This window comes from Paraphaeosphaeria sporulosa (genome assembly GCF_001642045.1).
Source record: "Paraphaeosphaeria sporulosa strain AP3s5-JAC2a unplaced genomic scaffold CC84scaffold_2, whole genome shotgun sequence".
Classification (NCBI taxonomy): Eukaryota; Fungi; Ascomycota; class Dothideomycetes; order Pleosporales; family Didymosphaeriaceae; genus Paraphaeosphaeria; species Paraphaeosphaeria sporulosa.
In genome coordinates, this window is record NW_017253361.1 from 627,291 (window position 1) to 643,730 (window position 16,440).

Consider the following 16,440-nt stretch of genomic DNA (forward strand, 5'->3'; position numbering starts at 1 on the left):
TGATTGCTACTGAGTGAATTGGACTGAATACGCTACGAATAATATGCTTAGTGGTATCTTCGCTAAAGAATAAGATTGCTGTCGTGATAAGATATCAAATCGTGGTGTTGTCGTAGGTTTTAAGAGTCATCATCTGTGATACCTACCTCTAAACACTGTAGTTACCCTTCGCATGGGTACCAGAAGTCGGACTGTGATCTTCACAGCTTTCCTGAGCATCTGGAGGGCCTTTGTAGATCGATAACGGTAGTCCTATCTCGTCTTCGACATGAACCTCGGTGGTGCGCCATATCCCCCTATTCCTGCCGTTGTCCTTTGACAAGACGATCTCATCGCTATCTGTATCCCGGGCTATGCTTCGCTTCGTCTTGATGTTGTCCGCGAGAGTCCTTGATCCTGACCCCTTCGTCGTTTTGGTAGATCTGGCCTGGGCTCCCATGTTGTAGTAGCCTCGCCCAGTCGATGGCTTCTGGGTGGACATGACACCAACGTACTTCAAGAGACGTTGGAATGGCGAACGCAAACAAGGCACACATGCGCAGATAAACGCGATCAGCTCCTCGACGGCAGACCACATGCCAACCTGGATTCCGACCGAGGTGGCATCGCCCACCTGCTCCAGGCGAAGTGAGGCTTCTATTTTGGCAATTGACGCTATGCTGGCGAGCATACCAAGTCCCATCAAGCTTCCTATGATAATGCGCTCTCGCAGAGGGCGTTGCACTTTTCGCAGGAAGCTGATCGGCATGAGTGCTAATATGATGTCCGTCGCGACGACAATGACTGACTGGCAGATAAGGTTGATTTTGGCTGCTTCTGCGCTCCAACATCTACCAGGTGCTGTGCCGGTGAGATCCCAGAGTTTGTCGAGAGGAGAGCATTGCAAGAGCTGGCTCAGCATGTTGTAGAACGCCAAGACGACTTGGACGGCTATGTTGCCCCAAAGAAAGCGACGGAGGTTGCGGTTCGTCTCAAAGCGCAATAACATGAGCGCGATCGAAGTCTTGATAGCGGCCATGCCCCAGGCCCATAGCGGTTGCGCAATGGTCGCATACTTGACGGCGTTTTCGAGGTCTTGGAGTGTGATCGTAGACGGATCCCTACCAAAAACAAAAGGGACGGTGAGGAGGAGAAAGACCGATTCGGCCAAGATGAGGAGCTGGCAAACGGTGAGTAAGTATCGCCCCTACCCAAGCTGTGAAGCGCTCTTACCCACGCTATTGCTATGGCATAGTCGTCAGCGTTCAGCCTCATTACAGGATATGACCTCGTATACACCCTTCCACAGAACATCAGAAACGCGACTATGTTTAGCGTGATAGTCACGCCGGCGTGAGCCCGCGCCCACGCCTTCGCGGTTTCAGTTGGGGGAGATGGGATAAGGCTCAGGTCCATGATGGCACCAACAGGAAGGGACCCTGTTCCCAGAACGAATGGTGAAAAGGTCGGATCCACCGGGTGTAAGGGGACTATAAAGAGAGCCATGCGAAATATGCGGAAAATTCCCCGAAGGAAGGCCATCATCGCCCCGGTCTCCGGAACGGGAAGACACTTGTGTCGACAAGTATCCTGACTCGGTCCACACGGTTCCCACGGGACATCATCTTCGCTGCGGTCGATCGCAGACCACTCGGTGGTGGTGATAGGTCCTCATCGTTCGCCGTGTCGAAGTACTGCTGTCCTAGCTGCTGTTTCGAACTTTCGCAAGACATATTCCATGGACAGCACCAATTGCTGCTTGGGCCACGACGGCGTATTATCGGAGTAGTGTGCATATGGGGTTGGGAGATCTGCTAGTCAAGGTTGACGTGCAGCAGGAAGAAACCTTAAATCCAGCGATTACGTGTCTGTTCAGGCGATACCAGCAATGTGGAGATGCACGGGCCTTGGCTTCACAGGTCGGGAATTGTGCACACTCTTAAGCGAACACCCAAAGATTCCGATATCCAGTGGATTTCCGGGAATAAACCTTACGCAGCATCATGCAATGCCGGGTTGATGGGGCAGCGACAGCTTGAAGGGATGAATATAACATGGCTAGCGAAGCGGTCTGGATAGGGTCACATCACAAATATTGATCATTTGACGGTCACACAAATTAACTTTCGGTACTTGCCAAGAGACCTATCGTGCGAGTGTGGAGAAAGTTAATTCTGAAGATGGAGAAAGCACGGGATATCTTACAGGATGATCCTTGCTGTTTTGTGGAGCGCTAAACTTTGACAGCGGGTACAGACGAGCGCTAAGCTTAACACTCCCAACACGAGGTCTGGAGTCTAGCTGACATTGACATCGCTAACCTCATTTTTGGCCTTTCCCCAAGCTAATGAGATGGCTGTTTCAGCCACAATGTAAATCGCAAGGGTTAGCGATTGCTGAAATATTCCATAGATCACCAACAGTATTTCAGCAGCATATCATTGCGGAACATCTTCGAAAGTGTATTATCGACTCCATTCTACGTGTGGACCAAATATGGCAGTCGTAAAGCGTAGGTTGTGAACCCATACAAGAACTATTGACCGGACTTACCGCTTGTAGAACGCGCCTCTTGTTTGGAGCCACCCCGGATTTGCGCTACCACATGCTTTGCTATCTTTACTGGCTGTCATTCTAGAAGCATTTCTTTTCTGAAGGCACATCTTAGGATTGCGATGACAGACACGACCGCCAGAATTGCCAGCTACAGAATTAAGCAGCTTCCTCTGATGATCTTCAATATCGTTTGGTAATGTGCGCTCAGGCTGGACTTTCTCCCAGAATTCCTCATTGAGATGCTCCCTAGTTTTCTTCGACATAGTATTTCTCGGGAGGGTCAGCAAAACGTTTGTAATTTCCAATTGTTCGACGTCATTCAATAACGTTCCAATCACAAGTAGTAAGGATGCTTCACTACAGTTTCACTTTAAGAGTATATGATCATGTGAGGGAAATTTTGAATTCTAAACTACCTGGCCTGTTTTTGTCGGCAGATCAAAATGAGAAAATCATACCAACAGGTCGGGAACTGTATCCGGCTAGTGTGGCCCGCGCATCGTGCAATGTGCTTTAAATATTGGAAGTGCATCTCGAGCTAGAGTCTGTAGTGAACATGGAAATGCTCAAACAGATATCCGCAGCTCACACTCCCGTTCAAAGATACATAAAGCGAGCAGCGATAGAACGGTTTAGCTTGAGCCGTCTACACACGACTACCCTGGACCAGAACCGGGAAGCTCTTCTCCCAACGAGCAGCATGGCAAGTCTCCCTGTTGATGGTAGCCTGGGCCTCACGCTCCGTCTTCCAAGACTCCATGCAAGCAACAAAGGTAGGGTGCTCTCCAAGCCAGGTCGCCCAATCCTTGTCACTGTCAAGCTCACCGATGAACATCAAGCCCTCGAACTTGTGGACTAGAGCCACGTAGCAGGGGTTAGTGGTTGGAAGCTGTACAAGCTTGTCGAGCACGGAGTACGGGGTGATTTCCTGGTTGTAATTCTCGTCCAGATTAGCCTTGCGAAGGCCCTTGGTGTAGGGCTCCATGCCGAAGAGGAGCACGGTCTGGTATAGATCGATGCAAGCCGAGAAAGTCTTTTGGGTGCGGAAGTTGAAAACATTGTGCACACGTGAGTTAAAGACGATGAAGTCGACCAAGGTGGTGACGATGTCCTCGTTGACCTTCTTGAAATTGCGTTGTAAAAACACAGCCATTGTTTCCTAAGGGAGACCTATTCTGGACTCTCTTCGCACCAGGTGATTTTGGTCAATTCTTGTTATGGCCGTGGCTTGACATAACAATTCATGTGTAAAAACGGAATCCTCGTCGTATGCCGTCGAATTCTCTCCTCATGTAGATGTTCGTATACTTTGTCGTGTTCTCTGTCTCATTCGTATCAATCCAACCAATCCATGTTGCTAGAGATATCCTCACGCTTATGATGCTCCTTGTTCGCGGCAGCAAGACGTGTGGTTTCTTGGACTAGTTTATATGTTCTACCAATGCGTAGTGCACTTTGCAGTGAATCTATTCTTTCCTTCACCGATAGGGGATCGGTTTAGTAGAAGCGTTCGTGTACATAGTACAGCTTCTCGAAGAGGTCCGTAGCTGACTTTGAGTAATTCGGACTGATTTGAATCGACTTTCATTCGTCAGCACTGATGAACTGATGCATATTTCGCTCATGGCTGTCGGGACTGTGCCGAAAGCCTGGAATCAAATATGTAGCTGATACCCGAACTCCAGGGGTGGCACCAAGGTATGGAAAGATCGCTGCTAATGAGACTAAAACATACATCAACCTCATGCGACACCGGGTTGATACGAAAGCGTTTGACGGCTTGATGCTGGCTGTCTGTAAATGCAAGATTGTGGCGTTCAAATATCGCTGCCTCCCATCGCGATTCAGCTGGAGGCTTGGCTGCTGCACCCTAGCACAGTCACCGCAGGCCTCACTTCCATGCCAACAAGGCCTCCGTGACCAAGAGGTATCAATCCCAGAATATGTGAACCAGAACAATACAGTACTGTATTCAGAATGAGTAGCCGAGGATACTGGCAGATGGCTAAAATGAATTCACTACTACTGGCAATACACTGGGTGTCTAATCAATTATTTAGGCAGAAATGACACAGGTTGAAACATCGCTATAATTTCTGGCTAGGTCATATAAAGAGTTTTCCGTCCGATTAAGATGATGCTCCGAGGACTTATGCTTAACAACCGAATCAATCAAGTTCAATTTTCAGTCGAGTTGCTAGAACTCCTCTAGGATCGAACGCATAGAGAACCTTCCCAAGAAATATTCTCCATGCACAATTGAAAAACTTGAATAGTTCTCCTCCAATATCGTACTCCGAAACGATGACCAACGTTTGAGAACGTGAACTGAGCGAAAAATGGAGGTTAGGATGGAATATCCCACATCATGAGGCTCTACACTCCATGGTGTTCTCTCAATCAGTCAGTTTAAAGCAGCCTACTTCAGCGTGGGGAAGTTGCGCTCAAAATCGGCTTGACGCTGGACCTCGCGCTGGTTCGCCTTACGCGCCTCACGCTCCTTCTTCCAATCTTTCATGGCTAGGTAGAAGCTAGGATTTTCGTTGATGCAAGCATCCCAATAGTCATCACATTCCATCTCGCCGATGTGCTCGCGCACTTGTATAGTGGGTCGGTGTCGGGAAGGGTGACAAGCTCATCGAGAGACGCATTCGTTGGCATGTGAATATCCTTGTTGAGGCACCCCAACAGAGTCGCGCGCATGGCACCAGCGTGGTGCTCCATCCCGAACTGGTGGACGGCGTGGCGGTAGAGAGCCACTTCTTGAGGGAACGTCTTCTCCTTGTTGCGGAGGGCGAACGTGTTGTTGACCTTCACGTTGCCAATGATGAAGTCGATGATGATAAAGACCCAGTCCTTCGAGACCTCGTAGTCATTCAGCATGAAGGTCGTGTAGCGCTGGTGCTTTGTGAGCATCTCGTTGAAGACCTTGGAAATGGCCATTGCGGCACGCTTGGGGATCTCCTTCGCAATCATCCTCTTGTCGATCACAACATCGAAGGTAGGACCGAGTCTAAGGGCGCGACGGCCATTCTTGGTCAGCTGGCGCAGGGGGTTGTTGTCAAGAGAGGCCGTGAAAGTCATCATGATCGTGTTCCTGGCGACTGAGTGTCTGACTTTGTTCAAACTTGTGAACTGGTTGATATAGGTCGAGCAGATGGAGAAAGCGCTTGGGAAGGCGAAATATCTATTCGTGGTACGGTTTGGTGGTTTGATTCGGATTTCCCAAGATGCAGTATTCCTTGAACAAATAGGCACGGTGGCAGCATTGGTGCTTTGTTCACACTAGCTTATTTCACCGTTAGGGTGACACGATGTGGGAAGTTGGGCCGTGAACAACGCGCCGGTTGAACCTCCTGGAAGAATAACTCTTTCATCGAACTTGTACGGGACTAGGCTACGGGACTAGGCTTAGCTAATGGTTTATTTTCTTCAAGACAAGAACAGCAAACCACTACGGAGCAGCCTCTCCCAAATGGATGCTACGATCTTATAGCAGAAACACCTTTGGGCTGTTGTAGGCATGGTGAGTAAGTCGATAATAGATGTCAAATCTCGTAGCAGTAAGCGGTACTACAACACACTGGGCTTATTGACGTGTCGGCAGAGAGTCAAACAAACGAGACAAGCTCATACGGCAATCACGTCTTCGTGAAGCAAAGCTTGAAGCGGCCAGTGGCACAATCATGTAGCGGAGGACGAACTACGCCAGATGCAACTCACAGTACCGATGGACGTAGGCAGGCATAGAGGATACGTAAAGCAATGGTAGACATACGTCCTTCATAGCATTGTCATTCTTCATTATTACTGCATCTAATGGAACGTCCGATACCATATCTCTACATAAACGCAGCAATCGCAACGAGCAATGACGCCCACACCGACGAAATTCCCTCCTTGGTGGCCGCACCCGGGAACTGCGGCGCCGACGGCGACGGCGCACTGGTCTCACTCTCTTCAGGTGTGCTAGATGTAGGCTCTCCTGTTCCCTCGGGCGTCGTATAGCCTGGACCCGTTGCGGTGGCATTCCATCCAGCGCCTCCACCAACGCTATGAGTTGTGATGACTACGGTCTCGATAATAGTGGGCTCGGGCGAGTAGTGTGGGATTTCAGTTTCACTGGGGCCGGCCTCGTAGCTACTCTCAGTTTCACCGGGGCTGGTATCATAACCGCCACTTGGGTGGCTAGGGGCAGCAGAGTAGCCACCACCTATATGCGTAGCGTTGTATCCATGGCCCGTGCTGGGAGTGCTGTACCCCGCGCCACCTGTTCCGGCTGGCGGCGAGTCGGGAGGGCTGGTCTCAGACGGGCTTGAGTCAGTAGGCGAAGCTGAGCATTGGGTTTGTTCCGGCTTGATGTTGGTCGTAGTCTGGAGGCGATCTGGTCCAACTGACGATGGAGGCGAATTTGGATCCGTGTTGTGGTACGAGGAGCTGGCGTAGTCGTAGCAGTTCTCGAAGCACGTGTACGTCCCATGGAAGACAGTGTAGCTAAAATCGACTGAGTGAGCAAAGACGACGTTCTTTTCTACATCCCATGGGCGCGTAACGACGCCGACTGGGATGATGTCACGGGGTAGAACGTCTTGTCTGCGGCGCTTCTTATCGGAAACAAAGTCGTTGAAAACCACATCCATGGTAACGGTGGCGGGCACAGCGCAAACTGAGGTTGCAACGCATCGTGGCGGTACGTAGAGGCTGACCGACTTGGGATTGCCATCTGGATCGGTAGTTTGGATGTAATCGATGTAATCGGGTTCCGAATCCCAGTTGTAGTGGAAGCCTCCGAGTGCATTATCAGGACAGCAGACAGCAGAATGTGCTACGATATCTCTGTACTCAACCGAGGTAGTGGTCGTGCCTCCTTGGGTGATCGTCGACGTGTCGTACAAGTAATCCCTGCCCTGACTTTCCCACACCGTCGTGTACCCAACTGGACATTCAGAGATGAAAACGTGGGTGCCATCATCAGCAGAAAGGTTTGATGGGTAGCAGTCAGGGTTTTGGTAGAACATTCCATGCGGGTCGCCAGCCAGCGTCAGTGCGCATTCAGCCCAGGGCGGCAATGGCTGGCCGAACAGAGTCTGTGATGTTGTAACAATGTCGCATAGCTGGGTGGATACAAGCCTTAGTCTTTCGGGAGAGCACGAAGGCGCAGGTGTGAAGTGGGTGACTGAGTGTGAAGGAGGTGGTACGTACACTCCCGTAGGCGCAAAGGTCGGAGTGGGTATAACCGCAGCCATGATGAACAGTGGGGGCCAAGAAGTAGGTACAGATTGACAGACAATTTGCCAGAGCCAGCATGAAGCTAGTGGTCTTATGTAGTTCTTCGACTACACGCATCCAACAAGACGAAGAATGACTGCTGGTGCCGATTTCCCTCGGCTCGTATCCATCCTGCTCGGTTTGGGGTTCCGCCAATGGTAGCAGCACAAATGGACCAGGATGTGGAGACGAATACCGGTGAACGAATGCGCCACTTACAATCTGACCCAATCGCCTCTTTCTAGTAAGGTACCAGGCCAGGAACGTAGGGCTGAAGTATTGGCTTGCCTCTATAGGGCAAATAATCTTAGCCAAGGAATGTACAAAGGGCATGACCTTGACTTTCGGGTACCACCGCCCGTGTACTGTTGGTGGAAAACCACTCAGTAGGATTGCATGCAAGGTACCGTCTTATGTCATTGTCAGCAGGAACGGGTGTCAATTCCAGGCAGCCATATTGGGCAACAATCGTACAAGCTCTTGAGATGAGGGGGCCAAAATCGAGCACCCGTTCATCCGGCTGCGCACATGGAGGAAAACCTATCTGAGTTGAATTTGAGGTGCTGTACAAATTAGCATACGGTCGAGGAAGGAGGCGAGAGCAGCGGGAGTGCCATGAACAGTGGTGCAACGGATTTCCTGGGGCTGCGCATGCGCCTTGTCTGTTTTACATTTAAGGCCGATAGTAGGATTCTCACCCCGAGGATTGATTTCATTCAAGCAGCGAGGGCTTGTACGTGCTTGCTTCGTCCCATGCACAAAGCTTGGATGTCGAGCGAGTCCGGCGTTCGTATGCTTCTTGGCAGGCGGCTACTTTCAGCCATCCGTGGAATCTCGAAGCTCACCTTTCAGTAGCATCAGAACCACTTGAAGCTTCGACCACATCAATGAAAGGTGTTTACACTGATCAGTGGCCGAGCACTGATTGAGGCCTGGCTCAGAGTAAGCGGGCTGTTTTTCGAATGGAACATGGGCTTTTACCAGCTTGGCGTAAGTTTCGTGGAGGACTGAGGGAATGTGATCAGGACGCGTCTGGGTTGCGGCGCGGTTTAGTGCGAAGCTAAATTTGGCGTGCACCGATTCGCGCCATTTCCGCGCCATTTCCGCGCCACACGATCTTCTCCAGATGACACCACGCTCGACTGAAGTTCTATGCAAACCTAGTTATTTCAAGCCGCTCAACTATTTCTACATCGGCTTTGATTCAAGTTGTCGACCTCGTAATTTGTCGCGAACTGTTCTCGCGGCCCTCCTGAGCTCAGACACACGGACGTTCAGGCCACGCCCGCCTCTTAGCTTGCTATGATCTAGAACAAGACCTCAAAGTCATCTCAACTTCTTGAGCCCTTGCCTCCACCGAGGAGTCCTCATAAATATGGAAGCCGAATAGCACACTTCCTAATCCGTGTCAATGGATAGCCGCCTTTCGCATGACTAACAAACCTCTGACCGCTACACGAGTCTAATGCATCTCTATAGTATTTGCTTCTCGTCTCCCTACGTACGAACATAAGCTATGCAAGCTCCTATTGCAAACGTCGGTTGTATCTCTTCTCACAGCAACACAACCGGCTATTTACGCACGAGAACAAATAGCCGCACGCCAGACCGCTGACCTTCCCAATTCTCCATGCATACGACGTGCATACAATCAAATTGCAATATGGATATAGATCGCCCTGCCTCAGATCCACGTGGAATACATTATCGCCTTTCCAACCTGGAATCCTTCGGCGCTATATATCGCCGCCGTGACCCTGGAACATGGATATCGCGTCGTGCTCAAACCACGGGTTTCAATTGATATTCATAGAATCAAACGACAAGCGCAATGGCTCCCCTCGCACCCCTCATATCCCTCCTCTCGCTCTTCCACCGCGCCCCAAAATATCCCGCCTACCTGACCATCACCACCGAACAGCAGGCCCCATGCCGCATACACGCCGACAATATGCCATATTCAGTGCACTCCTTCGGCGCCAATAACAAACTCAATGTATCCTGCTGGACGACATCCACAATGCAAGATAACAAAGGGCGGCTGAATGACAACGAGGGCTCCTTTACGTATCTCTGGGTGAACACGAATGGATCATTTGGCCCGCCGGCGTTCCTATCGTATCCAGGCGTCGGAAATGCGGATCAGGGTGGGAAGGCGAGGGGGGAGGGTTGCTGGCTGCACGAGGATAGTGTAAAGGAGGGGGCGGATGTGGATTTTACGGAGGCGCTGGAGTGGTGTGGGAAGGCGCCGCATCATCAGGTTTGTCGCTTTTTGTACCCTTTGTTTTCGAAGGGAGCTGAAAATGTGGTACGCAGATTGGGGCACCGGGAACTTACAACGCGGCGTTCGTCTGTCGCAACTGCACAGACCTGACCAATGCGACTTGCCAGACGGAGTATCCGACGCAGGAATATGGATATATAGATGTCGGGTGCTGGAAGAAGGGGTCAGAGGTCAAGGGAAACACGACGTGGGTGCAGATGGTGAATCCAGGGACCGTGAATTGCTACATTTCACCCGATCAGTTTGATCCGAAGGAGTGGCATGGTAAGTAGGAGCTGACACGAAGAGGCAGATGTGCGAGCTAACCACGTGCAGGCCTTCCAGCTGGCGAGTGCAAAGATCAAGCATGAGCACTTAAGCGACCTTGATGATTCCGAGTGGGGGAAGAAAAAGAATAGGTATATGCACAGAGTCTAAAGGGGTTGCAATGAGAGCCAAAATATATCTAAATTTAGGAAGAAGCGCGTACTGTCGTTAGACTTGCGCATGCTTCAGTGGTACTTCCTCCACATGCATGTCGCGCCAATTAGTCGACCCAATGCTCCTGATCTTCTTCTCAAAGAAATGATCAATCTCCAGCGCGCTCCTGCCTTTTAGCTCGGGCACAAAGAAGTATGTCAGCACTGCACCAGCGCCGGCTGTTGCTGTCATCACGAAACCCGTCTTCGCACCGAGATGCAGCGCGTCAGGGTTGTATAGATACGGCAGAACAGTGTTCATGAGGATGGTGGTCGTGCTCTGTGACAGACTTCCGAGCGCCTGGGACCGCGAGCGCAAGCTGAGCGACGATGTCTCGCCCATGATGGCGTACGAGGCGGGCCAGCAGCCGAGACCGCACACGATGATGATCGCGGTGCTCAGACCTCCTGCCAGCCAGGCTGTGAACTCGTACTGCTTGATGCCAGAAAATCCCATGACGGCCCAGAGCCCAGCGGTGATGCTCAGCGATGTAATGGTCAGCTTGCGGCGGCCGAAATGTGTGACAGTCCAGGTGGACCCCATGTTCGCGATAAGCCCGATGACGATGCCCGCGATGAGAAAGAGAAGTGACTTGCTGGCTTGCATGCCGAGCTGTTGGAGGAAGTAGCTGACGTCGCCCAGCAGCGCCAGACCAAAGAAGAACTCCATGCTACCAGCGAATATAACGATGAGCGTGCGGCGGCGGTCGGCGGCTTTGAAGCAGTCGATGTAGCTGGTTTTGGCCGAAATCTTGTTTTCTTCGTCGAGCGTCGCTTGCAGCTTTGCGAGCGCAGCTCTGGGATTATTCTTGGGGCCTAGAAGCCGCGTGAGCGACTTCAAGGCACCCTGAGGATCCTTTTTCGTCTTGAGAAGGAAGGCGGGAGCCTCAGGGAGAAAGATGGCGAGGATGAGCGGCGGGAGAGCGAGAGCCCATTGGGAGGCCAGAGCGATCTGGTAGGCGGACGATTTTTCGCTCGTGGAGACGGCAAAGATGATGATGGCTCCTGTCAATTGTCCAAGCAGTGTCATGATGGGCACTAGCGACATTACTGCTCCTTTCAGACTGACTAGGAAAACTTAGTTGAGGACTGTAAGGCGTGATATAATGCTTACCAGGGACGATTTCTGACAGATAAGTGAAAGTTTCGATCTTGATGATGCCTAGTCCGACCCCTTGAATGATTTTACCCACAAGTATCATGATACGCTTTGTGTCTTTGTTTTCAGGTTTGTTGGAGAGCATAAGTATCACCACTGCTCCAGCACCGATGATGCTCCCTATCATCAAGCAGAACCGTCTTCCCCATCGGTCCAGGAACCAGCCTCCAAGAGCAGACCCGGCCATTGCACCCAGAGGCCCTACACCGCTCCAGATTGATAGCCAAAACGCAGGAATGACGTCTTCCCAATTGTCGGGATTATCTTTCTTGGGAACATGCGACCACTCGCCAAAATCACGTTGGAAAGCAGGCACGGAATTGAGGGAGCCAAGCACAGAACTGTCATACCCAGCATACAAGATAGCTGTGGACATGGCCAGCAACCACCATACCAGCGTAGAGTATTGTTTGAGTGATTCACGGAGAGGTGCCGAGTTGTTCTCCCTTTCTTTCTCGAGATGTACTTCGGGATCGTCGCGCTGAATGAGCGATTTGACTGATTCTGAATCGGATTGTCGCCGGAACTCATCGTAGGAGACGGATTCGGTGAGGTCGAGAGACTGTCGATTCTGGTAATATCTCCCTTCGTCGACATCATCGGAAGGGAGGCGGGAAAATCTTCCGGTCATGGTTTTGCGTGCTGTCGGATGAGGTGACTTCAAGTGGGATGTAGAATTACTCGGCCGTCTCGGTTGTTCTAGAAAAGGGCTCTGTAAGTGAGCGTTGGCTAGTCTTTCCTACTGACAAGAAATTGCACGAGATGCTTGTTTCTTATATGCTGGAGAAGCTCTACACATATTTCGCTGCACCCTGTGCAACGAGGCCGTTACTAAAAAGGAGCGCAGTCTCTCTCGCACGAGCGAGCTGGGGGACCAATTGCATGGCGCGCATTGGGCGCCACACGGCGGTTTTCGCAAACTTGACCGTGTCCGACCGTCCATAAGGCTGCATCCTCGCAAGGTCGGCCAGTAGCGTGTGTTGAAACACAGATCTGCTGTCAGGCTCTGGGGCCGAAATGCGCGGGAAGGGGCGGAGTAAGACGCAGGGAAAGCGTTCAGTGAAGCGAAATTCGGGTGAAATGACGCCAAGATTTTTGGTAGTGCCTCACTCGATCTTAGGCAGCTATTCATCTTCGGTTGCTGCAGCATTTGTGGAGTGGGTAAATCTGCTCTGAAAGTCGAGATTATGCGTAAAAGCTGGATATAAAAGATCGTAGGCTTCATACATTTCTCCAAGCTTGCAACGCGTTGACGGTGCTCGTACGCACCTTCCGGGCACAAGCCACCTGGCTCACAGGACACAGGCTTCCCTTCAAAGCCCCCTTTGCTGGGGCCAACGGCCATGACACCTATCTGGCAGCATCTTTGATGCCCCAAGAGGTCGAAGTGGCCATTTACTGACCTCGCAGTAGTTTTCAAACGATTGAACATAAGTAAAGACACGGTGATCTAAGACAATCCTAGATTCCTAGCGACCTGTCTCGACCTCCCTCGCCAGCAGCAACGTCACGATGGCGCACCTGAAGGGCCTACACTGAAGGCGATGGTAGGTACGGTTGGGGACGAACGGGTAGTCTATCTTGGCTGTGGCTTGCGCTGGTTCGCACGCTGGGCGGTCGAAAACGGCGCGCAGCATGTCGATGCGCTCGACGTTTCCAACAAAATGATCGATAAAGCGAAGGATATGCCTTAGATCCATCAAAGCTAACCGGTTTCTGGGTTGAAGACATCAGCAGCAAAGACTTGGGTTTAAGCCCGTGCTCCTACAATGTGGTTTACTCGAGTCTGGCGTTCCACTACCTCTTCACGGATGCGTTCAGACGGCTGCTTGCGCAATTCAACTCAGCGCTCAAGCCCGGTGGACGCCTTATGTTCCCCGTCGAGCAACCCATCTACACAACACCCAGCCATGACAACTTCGTGATGTGGATCTGCACAGACGCAATGAAATGGATCTGGTGTGGCCACCGAACAGGTACGGCTATGAGGGCTTGCGCGAGACAAACTGGCTGGGCGACGAAGTGAAAAAGTACTATCGCACGATGACGACATAATTTTAGAGTGGGTTCAGGGAGTACATGGCGACTGAAGAGGACTTGGAGAATGACCCGCAATGGCAAGACGCCCTGAAGCGACCGGTGTTTATATTGCCCAAGCAGAGAAAACACACGACAGCTGCCGAAGGGAGTTTGAATTCGAGTCCATTGTGTCTGGAGATGGGCACGCCCACATGGTCACATGGTGGTGAAGGATGCGCCTGTGGCCATTGAGGCGCACGTACCGTGAGTCTGGTTCCGCGCCAAACGCTTCGCACCCAGGTGGCTGGGCGTCGGAACCCATCCGCGCTCGTGGCTCGTGTCCAAGGTCTCTTTAGACGTCTCTGGTACACGCGCCAGGACGGCAATTCCGCACGGCGGTTTAGATGCGCCAGGGGAACATCGCTCCGCGAAGCGTGCTGCGAAGTTCCGCGCGGCATTTCAGCCGTTCACGCCATGGGCAAAAGTTTCGCCCGAGTGCCCGCTTGCTCCCGTTCCGACCTAGCGACCGAACCGCGATGAATAGCTCGAAGGCCCCTGTAGCCCACATGCCTTCAACTTCAGCAGCGACACCGTCGGCCACGTGAGCGCGACGCACCTGGGCACGGAGCGTGTTCGCGCGGCACTCGATTATGTCTGGGAGCGGAGCGGCCTGAGAGCTTGTATTGCGCGATTTGTATGGTGAGGGACCGCCGATTTGAAGCTCAACCGCCACCGTCCCCTGCGGCTTCATACATTGGTTTCTCGCACGCACCTTGGCGACCTCTTCTGTGGAGTCGTGCAGGGCCTGGCCCTTGCCCGCAGCATTCGGCATCTAGGCCGAGACTATATTATCTGTATTCGCCGCGGAGCGCCTCCGTGAGGGTCTCTTCGCTTTCCACCCCACTCCTCCCGCGCCTGTCAACAACGGCCCGCCAACTAGGATACGTACCGTTGTTGCGACCTCATCAGGCCTGAGTCGTCGTGCAACCTCGCCATGGCGGACGAAAAGATGCACGCTGAAGCGCTGGCGACGCCGGCCAGCGATGAAGGTGAATTGGCACCGCCGCCGTCCAACTACGTCTTGAAGCTCGACTTGCGCTTGATACCTTTGTTGGGCTGCACGTATACCATCCTCTTTTTGGATCGTACAAACAGTGAGTGACACCGCGGTAACGCATAGCACTGCCGTTAACCCGCACAGTTGCCAATGCTAGGATCGAGGGCTTGGAGAAAGGCCTCAACATGCCCAGCAACGGCTACAACACCTGCCTCTGGATTTTCTTCATCCCGTTCGTGCTGGTCGAGATCCCAAGCAACATGATCATGGGCCTGCCGCGTGTGAAACCCAATCTCTTCTTGGGTTTCAGTATGCTTATTCTCGGGATAATATCCATGTGTCAAGGCCTCACTCATAGCTACGGTGGACTACTGGCTTGTCGCTTCTTAATGGGTATCCTCGAGGCCACGCTTCCGGCAGGCGCAGCCCTTCTCCTCAGCGAGTACTACACACGCAAAGAGCAACCCATTCGGTTTGCCATGTTCTTTACCTTCGGCGTGCTTGGCCCGTTGGTGAGCGGTCTGCTGGCCTACGGCATCCGGCACATGAACGGGATTCAAGGAAAAGAAGGCTGGCGCTGGATATTCATCATCGAGGGTCTAGGGACAATAGCCATTTCGTTCCTGGTGTTCCTGTTCGTGCCCAACTTCCCGGAAAAGACCGACATTCTCTCCGGGGCTGAAAAGGCACACTTGCTGGAGAAATTGAGGCGCGACAAAGGAGATCAGAAGCTCTCGATGAGATCTGTAAAATGGCTTCCTATTTTTACCGACTACAAGATTTGGCTACCGTAAGTTGTGCGCGCCCTTCCAAAGGCTTTTACTCATGCGTCTAGTACTGCGATGTTCTTCTGCTGCGACATGACGGCTGCCTCGATTACTTCGTTCACGCCTACCATTCTGACTGAACTCGGCTGGAAAGCTGAACGTGCGCAGGTCATGTCTATTCCCATCTGGGCGACTGGGTTCATGTTTGAACTAGGTGCGGGATTCCTCTCCAGCCGAACAGGCCTGCGGTTTCCTTTTATGCTCTTTGGCATCATGATGGCCACAATTGGGTGGATAATCCAGATTGTCTATTCCGAATCCAAGGACCTATCCCCTGGTGTACGATACTTCTCGCTCTTTGCGATGAGCGCGGGCACTTTCCTGCAGATGGCGATGACTGTGTCATGGATGACAAACAACCTGCGCGGTAGGGCAAGTGTGGCCGTTGGTACGGCTATGATCTTGGGCCTGGGTAACTGCGCCAATTTTGTCGCAAGCAATGTTTTCATCAAGCGTGAGGCGCCGTACTATCCCACCGGCTTCCGAACTGGTACGTATGGACTCCGCAGTCCTCGCGGTGTTGCTTTGTTATCATGGACTAGACTAACATCATGACAGGACTCACCATTACCGTAGCAGGTGCAGTATTATGCTTAGTTCATGTGGCGTTGCTCTGGTGGCATAATCAGAAGCTGGGCCGGAAAAGGGCAGAAGTCGGAGGCGAGGACGACCAGTGGGAGTACAAGTATCAATACTAGGTAGCCGAAATTCCACAAAGCCCGAAGGGTTGAGTTACAGCAATCACCAACAAGAGTGAATCGCAACACGGTGAGCACAGACACACTATACTCGGTGTCTCGCAGCAATTGGCTTTAGCTTTGACTCTGCGTCAA

General features: G+C 52.0%; 10 protein-coding genes across 10 annotated transcripts; 4 read left to right on the forward strand and 6 right to left on the reverse strand.

Annotated features, from left to right (window-relative positions):
- Positions 1-20: 20 nt before the first annotated feature.
- On the reverse strand, positions 21-1,653 carry CC84DRAFT_1160557 (uncharacterized protein). Its single transcript, XM_018177527.1, has 2 exons — positions 1,213-1,653; positions 21-1,159 (listed from the first exon to the last, which is right to left on the reverse strand). Exons 1-2 carry the CDS (start codon positions 1,393-1,395, stop codon positions 149-151), a joined length of 1,194 nt encoding a protein of 397 aa, XP_018039756.1. The 5' UTR covers positions 1,396-1,653; the 3' UTR covers positions 21-148.
- Positions 1,374-1,843, reverse strand: CC84DRAFT_1160558 (uncharacterized protein). Its single transcript, XM_018177528.1, has one exon. It carries the CDS (start codon positions 1,710-1,712, stop codon positions 1,521-1,523), a length of 192 nt encoding a protein of 63 aa, XP_018039757.1. The 5' UTR covers positions 1,713-1,843; the 3' UTR covers positions 1,374-1,520.
- A 500-nt stretch (positions 1,844-2,343) lies between these two features.
- Positions 2,344-2,850, forward strand: CC84DRAFT_436098 (uncharacterized protein). Its single transcript, XM_018186257.1, has 3 exons — positions 2,344-2,491; positions 2,542-2,733; positions 2,786-2,850. The coding sequence occupies exons 1-2, from the start codon at positions 2,476-2,478 to the stop codon at positions 2,730-2,732; spliced, it is 207 nt and encodes a 68-aa protein (XP_018039758.1). The 5' UTR covers positions 2,344-2,475; the 3' UTR covers position 2,733; positions 2,786-2,850.
- Positions 2,851-3,038: 188 nt separating this feature from the next.
- Positions 3,039-3,688, reverse strand: CC84DRAFT_1234847 (uncharacterized protein; the record flags this gene model as incomplete). Its single annotated transcript, XM_018183829.1, has 1 exon — positions 3,039-3,688. The coding sequence occupies one exon, from the start codon at positions 3,686-3,688 to the stop codon at positions 3,182-3,184; it is 507 nt and encodes a 168-aa protein (XP_018039759.1). The 3' UTR covers positions 3,039-3,181.
- Positions 3,689-4,954: 1,266 nt separating this feature from the next.
- On the reverse strand, positions 4,955-5,619 carry CC84DRAFT_1212835 (uncharacterized protein; the record flags this gene model as incomplete). Its single annotated transcript, XM_018182481.1, has 2 exons — positions 4,955-5,066; positions 5,135-5,619. 2 exons carry the CDS (start codon positions 5,617-5,619, stop codon positions 4,955-4,957), a joined length of 597 nt encoding a protein of 198 aa, XP_018039760.1.
- A 682-nt stretch (positions 5,620-6,301) lies between these two features.
- CC84DRAFT_436119 (uncharacterized protein) lies at positions 6,302-8,056 on the reverse strand. Its single transcript, XM_018186258.1, has one exon. The coding sequence runs from the start codon at positions 7,779-7,781 to the stop codon at positions 6,378-6,380; it is 1,404 nt and encodes a 467-aa protein (XP_018039761.1). The 5' UTR covers positions 7,782-8,056; the 3' UTR covers positions 6,302-6,377.
- A 1,914-nt stretch (positions 8,057-9,970) lies between these two features.
- On the forward strand, positions 9,971-10,473 carry CC84DRAFT_436142 (uncharacterized protein). The gene is made up of 2 exons (XM_018186259.1): positions 9,971-10,351; positions 10,403-10,473. The coding sequence occupies exon 1, from the start codon at positions 10,011-10,013 to the stop codon at positions 10,332-10,334; it is 324 nt and encodes a 107-aa protein (XP_018039762.1). The 5' UTR covers positions 9,971-10,010; the 3' UTR covers positions 10,335-10,351; positions 10,403-10,473.
- A 59-nt stretch (positions 10,474-10,532) lies between these two features.
- Positions 10,533-12,415, reverse strand: CC84DRAFT_436147 (MFS general substrate transporter). The gene is made up of 2 exons (XM_018186260.1): positions 11,660-12,415; positions 10,533-11,613 (listed from the first exon to the last, which is right to left on the reverse strand). Exons 1-2 carry the CDS (start codon positions 12,333-12,335, stop codon positions 10,562-10,564), a joined length of 1,728 nt encoding a protein of 575 aa, XP_018039763.1. The 5' UTR covers positions 12,336-12,415; the 3' UTR covers positions 10,533-10,561.
- Positions 12,416-13,158: 743 nt separating this feature from the next.
- CC84DRAFT_1083079 (uncharacterized protein) lies at positions 13,159-13,398 on the forward strand (the record flags this gene model as incomplete). The annotated part of the gene is made up of 1 exon (XM_018174001.1): positions 13,159-13,398. A coding segment is annotated over one exon (240 nt), but the record flags the coding sequence as incomplete, so codon positions are not given.
- A 1,334-nt stretch (positions 13,399-14,732) lies between these two features.
- On the forward strand, positions 14,733-16,305 carry CC84DRAFT_1083733 (MFS general substrate transporter; the record flags this gene model as incomplete). The annotated part of the gene is made up of 4 exons (XM_018174018.1): positions 14,733-14,877; positions 14,925-15,570; positions 15,616-16,097; positions 16,166-16,305. The coding sequence occupies 4 exons, from the start codon at positions 14,733-14,735 to the stop codon at positions 16,303-16,305; spliced, it is 1,413 nt and encodes a 470-aa protein (XP_018039765.1).
- Between the last annotated feature and the right edge of the window lie 135 nt (positions 16,306-16,440).

Coding starts and splice junctions, on each gene's coding strand:
- CC84DRAFT_436142 (XM_018186259.1), top strand. CDS start 10,011: ATGTGGATTTTACGGAGGCGCTGGAGTGGTGTGGGAAGGCGCCGCATC.
- CC84DRAFT_436147 (XM_018186260.1), bottom strand. CDS start 12,335: ATGACCGGAAGATTTTCCCGCCTCCCTTCCGATGATGTCGACGAAGGG. Junction 11,614..11,659: donor TCTGTCAGAAATCGTCCCTG/GTAAGCATTATA, acceptor AAGTTTTCCTAG/TCAGTCTGAAAGGAGCAGTA.
- CC84DRAFT_1160558 (XM_018177528.1), bottom strand. CDS start 1,712: ATGTCTTGCGAAAGTTCGAAACAGCAGCTAGGACAGCAGTACTTCGAC.
- CC84DRAFT_1160557 (XM_018177527.1), bottom strand. CDS start 1,395: ATGGACCTGAGCCTTATCCCATCTCCCCCAACTGAAACCGCGAAGGCG. Junction 1,160..1,212: donor ATGCCATAGCAATAGCGTGG/GTAAGAGCGCTT, acceptor ACCGTTTGCCAG/CTCCTCATCTTGGCCGAATC.
- CC84DRAFT_436119 (XM_018186258.1), bottom strand. CDS start 7,781: ATGGCTGCGGTTATACCCACTCCGACCTTTGCGCCTACGGGAGTGTAC.